This window comes from Styela clava, chromosome 5 (assembly GCF_964204865.1).
Source record: "Styela clava chromosome 5, kaStyClav1.hap1.2, whole genome shotgun sequence".
Classification (NCBI taxonomy): Eukaryota; Metazoa; Chordata; class Ascidiacea; order Stolidobranchia; family Styelidae; genus Styela; species Styela clava.
In genome coordinates, this window is record NC_135254.1 from 19,040,267 (window position 1) to 19,060,383 (window position 20,117).

General features: G+C 36.7%; 3 protein-coding genes across 6 annotated transcripts; all 3 read left to right on the forward strand.

Moving 5' to 3' along the window:
• Positions 1-554: 554 nt before the first annotated feature.
• Positions 555-1,701, forward strand: LOC144422773 (uncharacterized). The gene is made up of 2 exons (XM_078112573.1): positions 555-707; positions 787-1,701. Exons 1-2 carry the CDS (start codon positions 611-613, stop codon positions 1,050-1,052), a joined length of 363 nt encoding a protein of 120 aa, XP_077968699.1. The 5' UTR covers positions 555-610; the 3' UTR covers positions 1,053-1,701.
• Positions 1,702-6,407: 4,706 nt separating this feature from the next.
• Positions 6,408-14,948, forward strand: LOC120344345 (proton-coupled folate transporter-like). Of its 3 annotated transcripts, none has more exons than XM_039413517.2 (10): positions 6,408-8,244; positions 8,959-9,074; positions 9,932-10,093; positions 10,274-10,399; positions 10,654-11,039; positions 11,238-11,422; positions 11,498-11,660; positions 11,835-11,918; positions 12,169-12,322; positions 12,775-14,948. In XM_039413517.2, exons 1-10 carry the CDS (start codon positions 8,227-8,229, stop codon positions 12,818-12,820), a joined length of 1,440 nt encoding a protein of 479 aa, XP_039269451.2. In that variant the 5' UTR covers positions 6,408-8,226; the 3' UTR covers positions 12,821-14,948. The 3 variants fall into 3 exon arrangements, with proteins under 3 accessions (XP_039269451.2, XP_039269450.2, XP_039269453.2); XM_039413516.2 differs by having other exon boundaries at positions 6,413-8,714; XM_039413519.2 differs by lacking the exon at positions 6,408-8,244 and having other exon boundaries at positions 8,956-9,078.
• Positions 14,949-17,054: 2,106 nt separating this feature from the next.
• LOC120344368 (solute carrier family 35 member G1-like) lies at positions 17,055-19,483 on the forward strand. Of its 2 annotated transcripts, none has more exons than XM_039413560.2 (2): positions 17,055-18,391; positions 18,530-19,483. In XM_039413560.2, exons 1-2 carry the CDS (start codon positions 17,612-17,614, stop codon positions 18,653-18,655), a joined length of 906 nt encoding a protein of 301 aa, XP_039269494.1. In that variant the 5' UTR covers positions 17,055-17,611; the 3' UTR covers positions 18,656-19,483. The 2 variants fall into 2 exon arrangements, with proteins under 2 accessions (XP_039269494.1, XP_077969100.1); XM_078112974.1 differs by having other exon boundaries at positions 19,057-19,483.
• Positions 19,484-20,117: the final 634 nt, after the last annotated feature.

Below are 20,117 nucleotides of genomic sequence, written 5' to 3' on the forward strand. Positions count from 1 at the left end.
AGCCTCCAATCGCTCGATTTGATTTTTTATCATTCAAAAAATCATATTTTACCAAAAAAATGACACCGTTTTTTCGAGCGGCTCAAATCGTGACTTCTACAGACGCTACCCTCGTCAAATCACCACCAAGCGCTAGAGAGCGTACACAATGTATACAAAAAAATACAGTGATCACAAGGTGTCGTACGAGATTCGAGTAAAATCGATTATTTTGATTTAAAAATTACATCAAAATATCGACGTTTTGATGATTACGTACAGCGTGACGTCAACGACGCAAATCCCGTTCTCTCTCTTCGTAGCCGACGTCACTTTGCGTAGCTCGTGCGTTACTCGCTGCGACATTTGAACGCCAGACATCGCGGCGCCCAGTTTTGTGAAATTTAAAAATTATGCTTATCCATGATCCTAGTCACTAAATCCTACAAAAACATCACTATCGTCTCAGTCATATGTTGTTTATTTAAAAATATGGGTATGCATACGCTTAATGCATATGAAATTTGTCGATTTTTGTTTTTGCATACTTCCTCCGACACCGATAGATACCGTAGCAATTAGTAATACGTTAGGCCTGAAACCTGTATCTATACGATCATAATGATTAGATATGTCTGTTTACGATCGGCAGATGATAATAATATCTTTAACAGGTGAGCGTAGAACTCTACATACATGCACACAGCAGGAGGTTGGACCACATACAGGTGAGGCGCAAAATGAAAAAAAGTGGCAAAGTTTCTTTTTGCCGTTTTTATCCGTTTATTGTCATTTGACTTTATTAAGTGAAACGAAAGCGAGGATCGAAAGTCACACCGGGCAGGAACCTCTGCCGAGCCGATCAACGGGGAGCTCTGAGAAAATCAGAAAATATGAAAAGTGATAATCAAGACGAAACCTGCTCTGCTTGTGGATTATGGAATGATCCAAATGGAAGTACGGAAATTGAGGATGAATGGGTCGGTTGCGAAAGCTGCAGCGAAACACATTGGTTCCACAAGAACTGTTGCAAAGACCCGTCTAACCCATGTGGAAATGATTACAATTCTTGATTTTGCCAGCGTTTCCTTCAATTCATCTGTTTATTTTTAACTGTCGAATTTTTGTTCATACCTTACTTGTTCCATATTGCTTTTTGATTTCAATTTTTACTTTTGCCAGTGTTTCATTCGATTCATCCGTTTATTTTTAATTGTCTAATTTTTTGTTCATTCTTTACTTGTTCCATATTGCATTTCAATTTCAACCTACACCAGTGTTAGGTACTTTCAATTCTTCCGTTTTTTTTTTTTTTGTTAATCCTTTTCTTGCATTGAAAATAAACGATCATAAAAGAACGAACTAGCATTTTGCAATAAATTAGGAGTAGTTAAATAGTTAAGCTTCGCGAAGCGGCAAGAGTAACGTCACGTAGTAACGTCACGTACAAACGTCAGTATTCAACACGCAAGACAGGTCGTGGCGGCGTAAGGTCTATTCAGCGACGTTGTCACGCGTCATTGCTTACGCAGACATTTCTCTCTCACGACGAGTTGACGCAAAGAGAAAAGTGGCCATCCGAAGTTAGATAATTTTAGAATAGACGAATAAAGACAATAATTTCAATGAAAAAAGGCTTTGATGGATATGGAACCGACTTTATCAAGACGAGAATAGCCACAATGTATTATATTCCAAATTTGGCTTCAGTTGAACAACATGCGGCGGAGATATTGTTCAAAATATAGTGAAATCATCCGAAGTTAGCCGGTTTTACGGTACATGGTTGAAAAGCAGCATGAAGTTTTGAATAATGGGAATAAAAATAGAGTGACAATAGCTGTGAATACAAATACCTAACAATGCGTGCCAATGTCAGATAATATATTTACAGTCAACAGATCAAAGTCAACCGTGCCTTATACTCAATAGCTGTATAAAAATACAGACTACGTCCCAATAGTGTAATCTAACAAATTCACTAGCTCTAGAGCAGTAGAGCAATCGCACATTCGCACCAACCGTTGTACTGTCCGACTGTAAAGAAGCCCTGCCGGAGAAACAGAAGCAAAGTCAAACTCGCGCCGATCGGAAAAACCAAAGTGACAACTCGCATGGAGCGCTGCAGATAGTGAGAGAGAATATTTCACTTGTCAAACCAATGACATTAAACAACATGATGCGCAACTCCGGCATTTTTGTCCGAAGATCGTATTCGATAGCACGCTCCAATGCACATACTTGACGAGACGAAAACGAGCGGATGTGTGCTGCTTTCAAGGCGTAGCACGAATGGTGTTCGTGCCTGCTTTGACAGTTGTTGTCGATTTTAATGATATTTTGGAAAGTTAAGGTAAAAAAAATCGGAAAAAGGTAAGGTAAATACTATTATTGTATATCACACCCGGTCATCGCACTGTTAAGTACATGTGGGAAAGCCAGCCTTTGTCAAATACTACGAAGTTATTAATTCAGTACGGTACGTAGTTGCCCATTTGCCGGAATTATATACCAAATTCAGTAAAATATTTTTTACATAAAACATGAGATATTGGATTTATTAGCTTTTCCATTCTAAATCATATAGACTGCTTTATTTATTCTTAACGAAAATTAATAAATCTCCTCTGTTTCTTCAGATGTGAAAGTTGTGGACAAACCTGTCTAAGCATTGTGAGACTCCTGCAGCACCTTTTTATTCACAGGACAACTGTAGCAGAAGGGGAGATATCAGAAGTCTGGCGACATATCAGTGACAGTGTGATTCCAAGAAATATAATTAGAGTACTCTGCAATAGAAAAACAACCTATGGAGACATGCAAAGACATTTGACCCTCCGGTAGAGTTGTGTATGGCCCCCACATCCTGCAGGGCTTGAGGAAAATAACTAAAAATTCAAAAGCGTAAAATTGCATACTCGGTCTTATTTGTAAAAAGGCACAAAACACGCCAGACATACTTAAAACAGCTTTGGAAAATGAGGATTACGGGTAACTCACTGCACCTGTGTTATATTTGGTTCATCAACTTTTGGTAGTACTATAGAAGAAATTCCGGAAGGGGTATAATCATCATTCATGATAAAATACTATCATATATTTTTTGCACAACTTCAATCTAGACCAGGGATCTCAAACTCGCGGCCCCAGAGAACTTCCAGTGCGGCCCTCGAACGCTTAACAATAATTGTAATAGTATTTTGGAAGTTTTTTTTTGTCTAAATGTAATAGATTTTTCAAACCTTTTAAAGTGAAATTGATTATTCACACAGAATACAATTTACTGAAAGAAGTTTTGGAATAATAATTTTTTTTGTCCACATTTTGACCCAATTAAGAATACACATCAAGCTTGCAAAAGAATACTTGAATAAAACACTTGAGTGATTAAATTAAACGCAAAGTACATGAAGGAGGTGGCATTTTCGAAGAAAATGGGAGTTGTAACATTTCTGCTTTTCACAAAATTCTGAAGCACATTGTTTAATTTGTCATATTTCCATCAATACAATGAAAAAACACAATAAGCTCAGCAGTCAATATGACAAATTCGAAGACCAACTTCGGACAGAAAATTTCCATGTGTTTGTATATTAATATAATTATACAACGACTTAGTTACTAAAAATCAATATCAATAATAATTCAAGCGATCCTATACCACGCAATGTGGTGCGAAATGTCTTCTCAAAAAAATCTGTCATTTGTTTTTTTTACTGATCTATACATGAAATGATAAAAGTAACTTTTTTGCATTACTGGAGTTAATTAAACATTCGCAAAGATCCAGATTAACCCATGATCATGTGGCCTCGTTAGTTAGAGTCGGTACTATAAAATCATTACAGCCTGGCCTTAGTATGCTGGTGACACAAAAAAGATGCCAAACGTCAGGACAAATGTAATTATTAAAACATTGAGTTTATACTGTAGTATTTTTGTTAATTTTAGGTTCATATATTTAGATTAAGTTATTTTTAGTGTATGTATTATTCTTTCCTTATTCAAAGCTTGTTCAAAAATGATTTTGATGGTTGTACATAGAATTTTATAATTTTTTATAATAAATACAGTAACTTGCAAATGTTGCAATAATAGTGGAATGCAAATATTAATATGTAATTGCATTTGAAATTGAAGAAAATTTTAAAACTTAATCCAACTGTTTAGTTGCATCACAATATATGTCACAAACTAAAACTATCTTAAAAATATCTTTTAAGTATACATTATCAAAAACTGTTTGCGGCTCTTTTTACAATTTCCGAAATGCAATGCGGCTCTCGAAAACCCATAAGTTTGAGACCACTGATCTATTCCAGACGATTCAAGAATTGCTTTGGGAAATAATATCACTTCAATTATTTTGAAATAATCTCGCTATATTGAATACAAAATCGTTGCTATCATAAAGGTAAACCAATTCAGCCACTCGAAATATATTGGCCTTCACAAAGCAATGGAGGCAAAATTGAGAGTTCATGAGCTATGAACATTTGTTCTTTTCTTTGTCTTGAACTTTTCATACTCCACAGCCCCTATTAATTTTTTTTAATTTTAATTACCATGTGATGGTCATACATATCTTTAACTTGTATTTTATGTCATGATGTATTATCTCAATGTGCCAAACTATTAATTAGTGTGCATATTTTGCTTCCAGATGACATAAATGTATTGTCTTGTTTATTACCTCAGCTTGGAGTATTGACAAGAAAAAGGTGCCAGTAAATTAGATAAAAAATTTTTAACTCTTTGTTATAATCAGAATTCACAATCAATAGGAATTATAAACAGCCAACAATCAATGAGAATTATATGCGAAATCCCTCAGAATAAATTTGTCTAAAATCGGAGGAAGGCAAAAAATATAGGTAGTTTCCATCCACACAAGCATTTCAAGAAGACTTGCTCGAGCCAAACTAAATGAGCATCGTCAGGTGGTCGGTAAGGCTGCAAGTTGAATTCAGCCCTGCAACCTCCCGCATAGAAGATAATATTAATTAGTGGGCTATGAGCTAAATTCCTGAATTTAAACAAACCTATCTACGATGCATTATGTACCAGCAATGTTACCTACGATTAACTGAATATGTAATATGTCTAATCAATTCACCTACAAAAGCAAGTTCGATAGGTGCAAACTTGGAATTGTATGGAATTGTATCACAGCACAGTTTTGTATGACACCCCTCTTTAAATGAAATTTCAATGATTAAGCGCAAACATTAAAATTACTAACTTTGAACTTTGTCATTATCTGCAAAATGTTCCACACAAATCTTTCCGCTATCGCGTCTGTAATATTCTCTGATAAAAAAAAACTTTCTGATTTGATTCCAACTTTCCAAGTGAGCAAAAGTTCTTAGATATAGAGATTATTTTGTTTTGTTACAGGCGCAAAAAGGCAGGTACTACACGTAAAAAAGACACCGAGTAGCAAAAGCGAGCGGAAAACGGACGCGAAAGGCGACGAGAAATATGTGCATTGGAGCGTATCATGAAATACAATCTTCCGCCTGTAGTCTTATGGAGTGACGTCAGAGTTGCCTATCATCTTGTTTAATGTCATTGGTCAAACCAAGAAAACACAACTTATACACAATAATATATAAATAAATGATTTTGGTATACAGTATGACTATTTTATGTATTTATTGCGTTATTTTTGTTTTGCTTATGTTTATTTGTTGTGTTGTTTTTATATGGACCACAGCGGTCTGAAGTAATAAACGAATTGAATATCCCATGGATGGCAAACCATTCTAACATTCAAGGTGTAAAGTCAAAGCTGGCAATATTACATCGTTTGTGATATAACAATACCAGATCGGTCAGTTAATCGCAATTCGCAACTCGTCTTGTTGAAGCGAGTTCGCTTCGAAGCAGGGCTGCGAATTTAGATGTTTTATATCTTTACTTAGAATCTAGATAGTTTCGTACGAGGTGTAAAATTTGAAGTCTAGATATTTTTTCGGCGTGCTAGATATTATTATTTAGAATTAAATGTAAGGTTGATAAATCTTAGTCATATGGATGTTTCCCCAGCATCCATTTCCTTGTTTACTTCTGTAACAACGACTAATCAGCTATACGTAAACAGTGACGTAACCATTTAAATTGGAGCGGCCGCTCAGATACTTTGTCCGCTCCGACAGGTATTCAAGCATGGTTTCAAACATTGCCTCGTTTTCGTGGTGTTGCGTGTTATTCGCCAGTTTTCGGTTGTGTTTCCAACAAGTAAAAACAATCATACAATATTAAAAAAGGAGGAAAAGGTGCAACAGCTAGTTCTCATTGCTGCATACATTGATTAAATATATATGACCCACAGTCTCATCTTTTATAATAAAAATTAGACCCATCCATCATAAAAGGTTTGCCATCCCTGGTATAAAGTATGTCGCTCTAAGGTGCAGGGAGTAAACTACAACCAGAGTTACGCGCGTTGGGACGTTTTCGCAGGTCGTATGTATATTAGAATATGTGCCGATTTGCTCGGGGCTACGTAAAACGCAAATAGAATAAAGAGTAGTGCAAATTTGCGAAACTGACCGCGCCATCTGTTCATGCAGCGAGACGACGCAAAAAAAACACAGCCGGTTGATACCAAAGTGACTATAATCAGTAGTCACTTTGGTTGATACGTCGGGGTGCTTAACCAAAGAATACTGAAACCAGGAACTACGGGTACATGGCCGAGCGGATTATATAAACAACACTCATACGCTCACTCAAATTACAAAAAGAAGACTTTCAAGAGTAAATAATTAAATTAGCGTGTAGTGGTGTCAGCATATAATTACTGGAAGAAAGTGTTTTGCTCACAGTCGCAGGTATCACAAGGATAACTATAAAATACAAGTATTATGACCAGTTTATTAATGCAGTAATGAGACAGATATTGCGCGGCAGCACTGATCCAATGAGATGCTATACCGTACTGTATTTCAGCGTATCTTTTAGCCTTGAAATTTGCATTTTTTACTGGTATGAGGAAATAAACAAAGATGCGTATTTTACCATTTAATACTATAGTTATCTGTTTATATCAGGGGCGGGCAAGGTTTTTGACCAGGGGCCGAAAATGTTGCCCACCTAGTCTGGCGGGCCATGTAAGTGTGATGTAAAATTTTGTATTTTACTGTATTTGTATTTTTGTCTGTATTTTATGAACAATATTTGCAGTTTTACAAAGCAAAGGTGGAAAACAATATGCCTAGTGCGAAAACTAAATTTAACCGCTAATCTAAGCAATTTCCTTGAGCTATTTTAGATAAAACATCAAAATCTTGTTTCAGTTTGGTTGAGGTAGCATCAGGCGGGCCATATTGAATTACCCAACGGGTCGGATTTGGCCCGCGGGCAGTAATTTGCCCATGTCTGGTTTCTACCAACGCTCCATTCTATTATGGGTTAGAGTTAAATAACGATTGAGTTTAAAAGTCTCTCTGTGAACGGACGCTCAGATCATAGTATCCTAAATTTCACGCCAGAAGGTATTGGATTACAGGATGTTACTGAATTCAAGTGCCAATGTCAAATATCAATATGGCAGCGAAAACAAAGATCTTTTTAAGAAAGAGGCAGGCAATTTTTTTACGTTTGTACCCATCACCGTATAGGATTTGTCAGTTATTTAAATCAGGAAACGGCTGGCAAAGTCGACATAATTAATGTTTGTATTCAAATTAACACTATTCTTATTATGTGTCGTGTTAATCTCTCGCAATCGCAATACAGACGGCAGCCAAATTAGCGTCTCTTCAGTTGCAACTGACAGTCTAATTCTGAAAATACATTCCTCGCAATAAGCTACTTCTTGACAGCGACGCCAGTACACGGCATTATATCATAATAATTAAAAACATCTCCGGGCGTCTGGAGAGAGCTATTGTCCCGCAACCCTTTCCATGCTTCGCAAACAAACTCTTCGATGAGCGCATTAAAAAATCAGGTCACTCCAAAGTCCAGGTGAATTAAACATCAGCCTATTTTGATAGCTGGTTCATAGCTACGCAACTTGAGTACAAATTGGTATATTACAGAAAAGGGTTTTATTTTGTTTCGATTAGTACCAGTAACAGCGAGGTCTCTCATGAAAATCAAAACTGCAAAGTTTTTGCAATAACTTCCTGTCAGACAACGATGATAAAACCGTACCTAGCGCAAGTGTAGCATATAGAATCGTAATCAACAGTTTAACACGTCGTACGATTTATTGCCTAATAATATCTGAAGAGAGATATGGTACTCTATTCAGCAGTAAGTGAGCATTCATATAATAGAACAGTGTGTTGTCTGATTCGAGGGCGATAACGCAGTGGGTTGTAATAAACTAGCTTAAAATAAATATAAAGTAGTGATTGGTAGAATCAATGGATCTTTTGTACAAAGCCCCGCCACTAATTCAAAAATGTGATATTTTTGAAAACCACCCCGTCACATTTTTAAATATCAAATTAATAATTATCCAGTTAGGATAATTCCCAGCACAATTTGCATTCATACCCAACTAGATAATTACTAATATTCTTATTTTGAGCGTTGGTGGGGGCTTTGTACAAAAAATCCGAATCAATATGCTACATACCGTTTTCTACTCCTTGTTTCACTTGTAATTTTATTATGATTGATCAAGTATGGGACGTTTCCCTATAATTGAAACAATTACGTTTTTTGCATCTGCAACATTCTACACTCTACATACAATTGAGAATGAATATATTTATCAGGTGAGAGAATTTTTGTCTCCGTCGTTGGTTTTGTATAAATGAAACGCGACATAATCTAAATGTTCCTGGTGGAAAAACCGTCAGTAATAGTAAGAGGTATACTGAGACACGACGACCAAACGGCCCATACCGTTAAATTTGCTGGTATCATTGGGCCACCTCCGATTGTCGTGTAGTCTAGCCTCACACATTATTATAACGCATTAATTAAATTCATCCTCGAGTGTTCATGTTTTTTTTGCAGATGGTCTCTGAATCGCACAATTTTACTTCGAATCATTCCGTGAAATATTGCGAAGAAGTTGATAATGTCACACACGTAAGCGACAATGAACAAGTTATAGCAGACGAAGCTTCCAAGCAAGTGATTTTTCTTCAATGTATTTCAAATTATATCAAGTTTCATGGCCCATGTCGGGCACCTCGAATGAATCAACTCAACGTAATCTGCCCTAAACTCGACTGTGTTGTACTAAGTAGCAAATATCTCTGTCAAATTATGACCTAAACCAGTGGTTTTCAACCGTCGGTCCGCGTCAACCTTCCTGCCGGCCCCCCAAATATATTCCAATATAATTTATCATTTGCAAAATACAGGGTATTGATGGCCTGCCCATTCACTTCGTGAGTTTTACCTCCCATTGATGCGTAAACCAAACTTGGTCAGAGGTCCTTCGCCCATTTCAAACCCTGAATGGCTGGATGTTTTGTTTAGCCTATGACGTCATAACTGCAAACATCATAGCTCGGTGACACTACCATTAAATTACTGCTGATTATTCATACAACTTACTTATGCGAGAAAAGCTTTTCATCGTTATATCTCATCAAGACGAAACAGAGAAACTCTGTGGAAGTCAACGCTATATCTCGCTACGCAGAAACTTCATTAGAACCGTGTTCAACACGTGTAATACCAAAAAGACAGCAGCCAATTTATCATTAATTGAATTGTCTGATTCTGAATTTCACACTTTCGCCGTAATTACATTCGTTTAAACTATTTTTGTGTGTTTGACATTTGGGGTTGATTTTGAGAATTCGCCAGCCCGCAAAATTAGTTTTGAAATTTTACCGGTCCGCAAACTAAAAAAGGTTAAGAATACGTGTTTTGCTAAATTGATTAATGTCTCTCACATTGCCATGCTAATGATATGTTGATATCATCTTTCGATGTTGCACTACATTTTTTCAGTACTGAAAATTGCTCATTTCAGGTGGTCAATGTACACGAAGATAGTTCTGTACACATCCAATGCAATTTCATCTTTAATTATAACAGCTTGGAGCGACAGCATTGGACGGAAACGAGCATTGGTCTTCCCTCTTTTGGGTTGTTTGCTTAGCTCGACTATGCAAGCATTGATCATATTATTCAGGTTTTAAAATTCATGTTTTTCGACATATGGATTATAATTAGGCAATTACATCAGCTTTTTTATAGTCATAATTTGTTTATAATATAATCTTTTCTTAAATAGTGTAATAATCCTAAGAAGTGGAGAAGTAGCCTACTGTATCTTGTTTATCCAGTATCCACGTTATTTGAATATTCACAGATTGCCGCTGCATTTTGTTGTTATTAACGCCTTATCCTACGGCTTATCTGGTGGTTATTCGACTATGATCGACGTTGGTACTGCTTATCTCAGCGATACTGTTCAAACAGAAAAAAGAGGCAGGAGGTGACGGTATTTTCTAAACTTGATTTCTAAATTTATGAGTTGATAGATAACAATTCTACTTTGTTATGATGTAAGAATTTATTTTTTACCGCATAGATGACATAATATATTAATATATATATATATATAGTGGTAATATTTATTTCCACCGAAACACTGTAAATTGCTGTGGTTTGGCATTTGCATATTTCAGTGACTTCGAAAATCGATGCCCAACGACGAGAAAAGTACAAAACACGTTTTACTATATACAGGTATACTATTTTGGAAGTTACATCGTCACTTGGTGGAGGTTTGGCGTTGATGGGAACTGGATACTGGATTAAATATCGCGGGTTTGTCCCGTCATCCTTCCTTCTTGTCGGTTGTAGCATTGTCGCCCTCATTTTGCTTCCTTTTCTCAAAACAAATAAACCAGGGTCGCATAAGTTGGCCGCAATCGAGGAAGTCGTCCAATTAAAGTCTGAAAAACTTTCAGTTGTTGGAGATGAAACTGAATGTACAATTACTGAAGAGAAACTTGACAAAAATGAAAATTCAAAACAAAAACCGTCGGTTTGGATTCAAATTAAAGAAGTTAAAAGAATATATTCCTCGGATTATAGTAAATGCGATATTTGTGATGATACTACAGTTAATGGTAAGTCCTGGAACAAAGCTTATAAATTTCGTTGTCCAAATATATCGATATGATACAACATACATCCTTATTTATATATATAGCAAGTACAGTAATACATTCGTTTCAATTAGGAGATACGTTAGTGAAGCTAATATGCTCCCAATTTAGTTTTCCATATAATATCTTCATAAAAGTTTGTATTTTCTTTCTTTCAAGGTAAATCTCTGAGCGAATGCGCACACGGAGGAGGATATAGGGAAGGACGGGTGTGGAGACTGTGGTTTTATTTAATGGCCTTTGTAACTTACATGTTTGTTATGAATGGAATCGATATTTTTCAAACAATGTATTTTGTCTCCAGCCCTATATGTTTTACTCCTGAACTTGTTGGAGCACAAAACGTGAGTATTTTCATCCTAAAACGAGTGTACATTCCAAGAAAGGCATTTTAATATGCAATATCTTGATCACTACAGGGCATAGACGCATGCACCATTATATTCTCTCCTTTCATCGTCATTTTTTATGAGTCAATTCTACATATGAATAGTCAGACCATGTTATTAACTTCAATAACCGGGCGGCTTTTAACTTCACTGCTGATGTTTTTTGCAAATGGTGCTACATTAGTCTTCGTAGGTAAGTGTCTAATTTTAATCCCTTATTGATATATTCCAGGATATTTTTAAGAATTGGCACAAATTGTTTCTAGTTTAATTTTGAAAAGAGGACTACTCGCTGTTGACGACACCAATCTATCCAACGACTCATAAACGGGTTTCTCATATATTGATAAACATTTATTTATTACAGCCACAAGTATTGGCGTTTTCAGCAGTATAACTACTCCATACATCCGATTGAGAATCTCTAGTCTTGTGTCTACCTCTGAGCAAGGTGATATTTTTATTTGATCTTGAGGTTGTTATGTGAGATTGCTCAATAGCATTATATAATATTGTATATTGTCAAAATATGTTCACACAGAGGCGTTAAAACACCCGAAGGTGACGATTGGCGAATTGCAAAGTTCGTATAATTGATTTTTATCCTATGCAACCACTGTGCGTGCCGCCCTGACGACCCAGGCACGTAGTACTCTTTGCATTTGGTTCATAACGAATAATTTAACTGCTTTCTGCTATAGGTCCCACTCTCGCATTAGTATCTTTTGCAACAGAAATCATCAACGCATCTTCTGTTGTATTTTTGGTGATTTATCCATCGACTTTATACATTTCTCATGGATTTACTTGGCTGGTGACCGCTTCTATTTTATGTTGTCCTCTCACGTTAATGATGTAAGTATTAAGTAAGGTTTTAGGAGGCTAATATTTATTTACTTATCAAAGGTATTCAGAGCGATTTAACCAAACCTGTTCTAGTTATGAAACCGTTCTTCTAAAACGTTCTATTAACTAGATATTAAAAGTAGTGCTTTTGTATTTTTAAGTATAGTGAAAGTAAATTGGGTTTCATTTTAGATGAAATAGTGCCTTTCATTTTTATGTGAACAACCAAACAAAAAGAATGATTTGAAACGGTCTCTATGCGAGAGATTGAAAACATTGCGCAATTTCTCTATATTTTCAAAATTTTTACTCAACTGTTCACATTCGAAGTACAATTCAAATATTTTTATATTGAATACTTTGAAGCAAATATCTACCGACGCCCATGCGTCAATCGACTTGAAACAAAATATTACAGAACCCGTAAAGTATTTTAATAATAAAACAACATATTTTTGTAGAATCGTTTGGATTACAAACAAGTATGGAAAGAATGCACCAACTTGATCTACTACTATTTTTGAAGTCGACACGTAAAGTTATTTGAATACTGTCATAGTAAAAGGTAGTTAGTTGGCAATACATTTTCTCATTCGCCCACGGAAACTCGCCTAACACAACTCAATCTTTTATTTTATATGCCATTTCATTTTGCCGAGGAATTGGATAATGAAGAATTTTTTAAAGTTATAAATACTTATTCACAATTAGTCCATCAGTGACAGAATTGTGGTTTATTATCCTCATGATCATTCATATTTTTTGTGTACAAATAAGCGACGAGTAGAAATAACTATCAGTAGCTTGAACAAACTTATCCACCACCATCGTCAATCCCAGCAAGTCAATGATACTAAGTACACTCAATGCAAGTACATCGAATTCATTGTATCTCATTATATACCGATGCATATTGAAGTGAAATAAAGTTTGCTTTTTGTCTATGTTTGCAAATGTCAGACAATATTTGCACAATACACCGTTACTAGGATGGATTCATGTATAAAGCGTTTAGCTATATGGAAGGAAGCTCATAAGCAAAATTAAATTTGCCAATATCAATAGTAATCTTTGTGTGTTCGGGATTGTTAATTTTGGATGTATAGTTCAGTATAATAAGTTGTTTTGAAGTATTTTGATGAATATTTGATGATATCGTAGTAGTATTGCGCAGATGCAAAGTTCGATTTTATTCTGAACTAAAGAGCCATATAGCTATACGAGGTATCGTCGCTCACCAAAGCAAAATAGCCTTTCTTATTTAGACTTTGTTTTAAATAAAGATAAAAAAAAATACATTAAGCCTGACACCTCGCTTGGCTATGGAACGTATCGTGGGTCTGGGAAACCTTGAACAATGGATATCCTATGCGACTCGAATAGCAGAAGACACGTAAACTGAGTTAAATCTGGTCGCGATGCACTTAGTGGGACAAAATTCCTAATTCGCGTTGTGCTGCAGTGTGTACGTAGTAGCATTATTGTGGCACCTATGATCAGAATACGTCGAGTATGGTATTAACATTCTCACCAAGTATTAGGTATATTTTGAAGCGCTAAGCGACCTAACGTATTGAATATCCGCTCAAATAGGCCTTATTTTCTGTCTGTTGATCTCCGCCCTGAGAGACCACTATTCTCAGTCATTTTGTCTGTCTAGATTAGGGGTGTGCAACATTTTTTGTCGGTGTGCCATTCATTCAACTTCGGACATCTAGCTGGGTCATACAAAAAATGGTTTTTCCATGTACACAACGAATCAAAAATTACCGACAATCTGAGCGTCACGGGAAAGGAAATGCGACTATCGCTTAGACTTCAAGTGATAGAGGCACCGAGCAAGGGCGTAAAATTTAACGAGCGACAAGAGCAAAAATTATTATGTTTCTACCCATGTAAAAGCACCTTTTCAAACATGAACTTTCGGATTAGGATTCTATGCTTAATGGGGAAAATTTGCAGTGAAATACGTGGCGCTGATCGTTAGAAAATTCTCAGTTGTCTCGTCAGCCGAGTCGAAAATTAAAACCAGTGATTGGATGGACGATATATTCCCCACCCCACATTATCGAAAAGTCAGAAATATGACCAAACTACTTTTGTTTGTGTGCCAACTGCCCATACGAATAGTCTTCTCGTTGGCGCTTTCAACAGAAGGAAGGCATAACGGCGGAGGTCCACTTCACTTTTCTGGTACACGTTAAGTCCGTCACAACCGACTGACTGATCGTGTTAACTACTTAGTGCGAAAGGGCGCAAATTCTACTATGGGTCGTATTACTTAGTATTACAAAGGTGGGTAAGACACCGGTAAATTCACTAACAATTCCAGACGGCTTACATGCTATTCGCATGTAGATTTGATAGCCATACTACTTCGTTTTGTCTTTCGTGTCCATTTATTTGAGCATGGCTTTCGCGTGTTATTGTGGTATTGTCAAACATCTCGAGGTGCGCAATTTTTGGAAACGTCATCGCACACAAAAAGGAATCCCATAGAGCCCACAGAAATTGTTGAAATAAATAAAAGTAATAGCCTTTTAGCAGAAAATACAATCTTGACCACTGAAAATTTCAAAGTATTTGGCCCATTAGGATTAGGTAATGAGAAAAACGATTTCTTCATAATGAAAATAATACCAACAAGAACACAATTGCATGTCAGCGAATCTCATGCTATGTGGAAGTCGGGAGTTTTTTGATAAGATAGACCGGGGTGGTCCAAACCCAGGTCCGTGATTCACATATGGCCCGCGAGTCACATATGGCCAGCGGGTCACATATGGCCCGCGGCATTATTATCTGTGGCCCACGTCGCATTCGGAGAGTAATCAAAAAATCGCATTTAGTGTTGTTTCGTCATAAAATTAACCAGAAAAATCTTTTGACATATTGTTACATCACTAATGTCACTGAATAGACTAATGTTACGACTAGCCGAGGCAAGTAGCAAAGTTTAATGATGTTCCTGGTAGCAATTACATTTGCGGAAGGACTTTTCCTGTTTGAAATCTTACACTAAATATAAATATAGAAAGACTTTTGCATGTTTTAGTAAGTTTTTGGTAGTTTTTGCATGCTCTAGCTTGATAAATATGACAAATACTGATCAATGTGTTTCCACAATAAAAGTGTTCGTTTTGTATTGAACTGTTTACTTATTCTTGGCACTATTGTGGCCCGCGAACACTGCAAAAATAATACTGTGGCCCCCGAAGCCGACAACCTTACAGTAGACTAAGTACAGAGGTAAAGTACTGTAAAAAATAAGCTACTATAAAAGATTTGATACTGCATTCGTGATTCGAAGCTTTTGGTACTTCGAATCACGTTGATATTGGACGTATATATGGATCGTTAGTGTCACAGGACCTGGGACAACTAGAAGAGTATCGGCACTAGTAGCTGTGACACAGTTCCAACTTTGTTTAGGTGGTGATTTTGGCGGAATAGTAGGTAAAATATTTCGTTTCGACCTCCGTGTCCATACAGGGAAACATTGCTCTCGTGTTTGATAAAGGTATTGTAGAGTAGACAATCATTCAAATATTACGTAACTGCGATCACAAGAAAAATAGCTGACTTTAGTGAGTTTTGTTATCGTTGTTGCAGACACGAGTACGGGCGATCATCGCTATACTTTAAAAAGCTCCATTACGTGATTGTGTCGTGATTTTTGCATGATGTCGTCAGGTGGGGGGCAGGAATGACATATGCCGAAAATCGCCACGCCACGACCACCATAATTACTTGGTGACCTACGTGAGACCCGCCAGTACGGCAGCTGTTCCTTAGTGAGTGAACCTAACAGCGTGCTAGAAAATTGTCTTCAAATAGTATTCACGCAGCGACTGTTTTGTGTTCTAAAAAGGGGGATTATGACTGCAGTATTACTGATAGCTCTTCCAGATAAAATACTATTGAACGATTTTGACAGCAGAAATTCAGAAGATTTACAAATGTCTACACCCGAATCATTTGCTTAGGTTGAAGTTCGCGAATACATAAACCAAGCGTTGGTCTCGCGAAAATGTTTATATGCATTTGCTGAATAGGGGGAATTGCTAATGAACGCGCTTTCTTCAGATGGGGTGAAGTAATATCGCATCGGCGAAGTCGACTTGAACCAAAAAAAGGGGGAATGATAATGTTCTTGAATTGTATGTAATGCTAAATACGTGCAGTGACTTAAATTTCATTGAATTGGTCGCAGTGAATCTTTGGTATTCGTGACGTTTGCAAATATTTTGGAACACGAACACCGCACATTCTATTACACAGCTGCATATAAATGGCGTTCTGTTGAAAAGCTGAAAAGTCAACACAGAAAAGCACACAAATTAGATAACCAACAAACTTCTACTTGCCTTTTAGACCCAGTCTGTTAACGATCAAAAATAACAGTTAAAAACGGTAACGAGCAGTTAGTAACAGTTAAGCAAAAGTAGCAGTTGTGAACGGTTCCATTACATTTGAACCCACGTACATTTGAACCCATGACAATTGCACCTGTAAGCTATTGCACCTATGGATTTTTTTTTGTTTTTCGGATAGTTGAACCCATACTAACCCTAACCCGTGGGTTTTAGCACCCGCATATAGATTGAACCCGTGGATATACACATGGGTTCAAATGTACGTGGGTTCAAATGTACGGTCACCGTTGTGAACATCTCGCGTGAATATGTTCAAATTATTAGCCGCAGAATGCCTGCTTTGCAAGGATGCCATCAAGGCGAGCAGCGTTCAAAATTAACTGACAGTTTCAGTGAAGTGGCTAGCAATGTTCATTTCAAAACCTCACAGAAAAATCGTGGCGTTTATGTGTCAAGCGTGTTTTACTTTCCGGTTTATTGGCGATAAAAATTGAAATCATGTGATACCAAGAATAGGTTTGTAAATGATTATCAACGGGCCCATATCAGTTAGATATATATACATTAGCGTTTTGTAGTGTTGGTTTAATATCATCATTAATTAACACATTTGCATCCTTCTGGAGTTTCTAGATTAAGGAATACTGCCCGGCATATAATATTTTACTGACAGCTCGATCGCAAATTATTTCAAGACCAATATTAGCTGGAAGTATCAAACTTTATAATGTCGTTCGATAATTTCCGGTTGCTATTCCTGTGCTATCGGCAGTTTACAAAAACGAAAAGTATTTTCCATGCCTATGCCCCCTGACCCTGTTTTTTTTTAAATTTCAGTTCAAAAATGAATTTAAATAATATGTTGATAAACAATATAAGCGTGGCTCTGATGTAATAAATATTTATCAAGAGGAAAACAAACATGGTTTCAGTTGTCGGCATTTTTTGTGCTCTTCTCTCTGCTCTGCTATATTCTATCATGTTGATATTTGTAAAGATGATTGATTTGCATCCGGTACAAATAAGCCTATCTCGCTGTGCAGTACAATTTTTGACAATCTTACCATACGCACAGTATAAACATAATGAAGTGGATATAACGGGACCGATGGGACTAAAACTTCTACTGTGTATTAGAGGATTACTGGGTTCATCGGGAATGATGTTCATATACTTAGCAGTTGACAAGCTTCCCGCAGGAAACGCAATTACCATTTCCTATCTTCGCATGGTCATGGTGCCATTTCTGGCACGAATTCTGTTAAAGGAGAGTTTATCTATCTATGAGATTATTTTTGCTTTTGTTGCTCTCGTGGGCGTTGTTCTCATCGCCAGACCAACATTTTTATTTCCTATAAGCTACGAGGAGGAAGCAGCGAGTTTGTCGGGAATCATTTTCGCATTGTTGTCAGCGCTATGCATGGCTTTGTCGACCATCGCTGTTAGCAAACTTGGACGAAAAACCCATCCGGCTCTTCACATCATATATTATAGTTTTTGGGGTGTAATTATGTGTCTCATAATTTTGACTGCAGGTGGAGACATGAAATACTCATGCATGAACGATTTACCTATGTTGTTTTCCTTTGGAATAATTGGAAATTTGGGACAGTTTCTTATCACTATTGCCCTGCAAAGAGAGCGAGCAGGACTTGTCGTTGTTCTTCATTCAACTCAGATTGTTTTCGTATACATTATGCAGGTAAGACATAACATTATACCATGATGATCAAACCAGTCTTATTAAAGCACATAATATTTCTATTTCCAATTTTATATCCATATCCCTATAAAACTGCAACATGTACAAAAATTTGCTTGAATACTCGAATTTTTACAGGTTGCATTTCTTGGTGATGTTCCTTCATATTTAAGTTTGATTGGCGCTGCTCTCATCTTCTCGACTAGCATCGCCATATGGGTCAGAAAAGTAATAAATGGAAAAAGAGAACTTGCGAATACATAAAAAGTTTAAGCTTTTTATCTTTGTCGATTTTTTTAAAAGGTCCTCTTTCAAAAAAAGACTTCGTAAAATATACCAGCACATTTCTCATGCTATGAACAATCTGTTCCCGCTTCATGTATTCGCCTACCACGAGCGATAGAAATTTTATGCATAACTATGCGCAAACAACATGTAGAGCAGGTGTCGGCAAACTACGGCCCGCGGGCCAGATCCGGTATGCGGAGTAATGTAATCTGGCCCGCGACGCTTCACTGAATTATAGTAAGGAAACAGCTGTTTTGCCGAATATATTCTTTACGTAACAGAATTTATTGTGAGACAAGTGTAGACTAAATTATAATATAACAAGTATAAAATTAACAATTACTCGTTTAATGAGCCCATAATTTAATTATATTTAGACAAATGGAAACAAAACAAAGACAAGTTAATGCTAAGTGCAAAGGGTTCAATTGCGCCAAAATATTCAAATGAAATTTTCTGAGATCCAATGCAATGAGGAAATAAATATATATTCAATATTACTGCTTGATTTCTATTATAGAATGTATAATCCTTACGTTTTTCAACTTTCTAAAATTTATTTTGGCCCGCGAGCAACAAAAGTTTGCCAAGCCCTGATGTAGAGGCTTTCGCAAAATGAAACTTATTTCATGGAAATTTATTATGTCTAGTTTACAATTGTTACAATTCATTTCTCATGTTTCAATCAAAAGCCGTTTTTGAGTTTCTGTAAGCGTAAGAGTGCCACTATCGTCAACTGGTATAGCCTCATCGTACAAAAAACAAGAGAGCTACGCCCAAATATATGGACACGTCTGTTAGCAGTACGGTTTACCGTACCGTCAGATCACAGTCTACAAATATATTCACACCAAGCGAAGCAGTAGTCGGACACAAAATGGCGTCCGATGTCCATAGATTCATAGAACGTTCGGTGGTAAATCTAAAAAGTCGCTCTTCTCTTTGATTACTGGACCAATTGTTCTGAAATTTTCAGTGGTTACAGATAAAATTTTTCTCCAGAAGGCTATTACTTTTATTTATTTCAAATATTTCTGTTAGCTCTGTGAGATTTGTTTTTGTTTGTTATGACGTCACCGAACGTTCTGTGGGCATCGGACGCCATTTTGTGTCCGACTGTACTGCTTCGCTTAGTGTGAATATATTTGTAGACTGTGATCTGACGGTACGGTAAACCGTACTGTACTGCGAACAGACGTGTCCAAATATTTGGGCGTAGCTCTCTTGTTATAGTGTGAATTCTCTTATTTTAATCATCGGCCGTTGGAGCTTTTGCAAGCATAACAACACTACCACAAGTCTTCAACGAGCATAGCTTCACCCTGCACAAATAATCTAAGTCGTTTTAAAACTGGACAAAATGTAACATGAGCAATGCTTGCTTGGCCTCTAAACTTTATTTTGCTTGTCGCCAGATTACTGTCAATGGCAAAGCAAC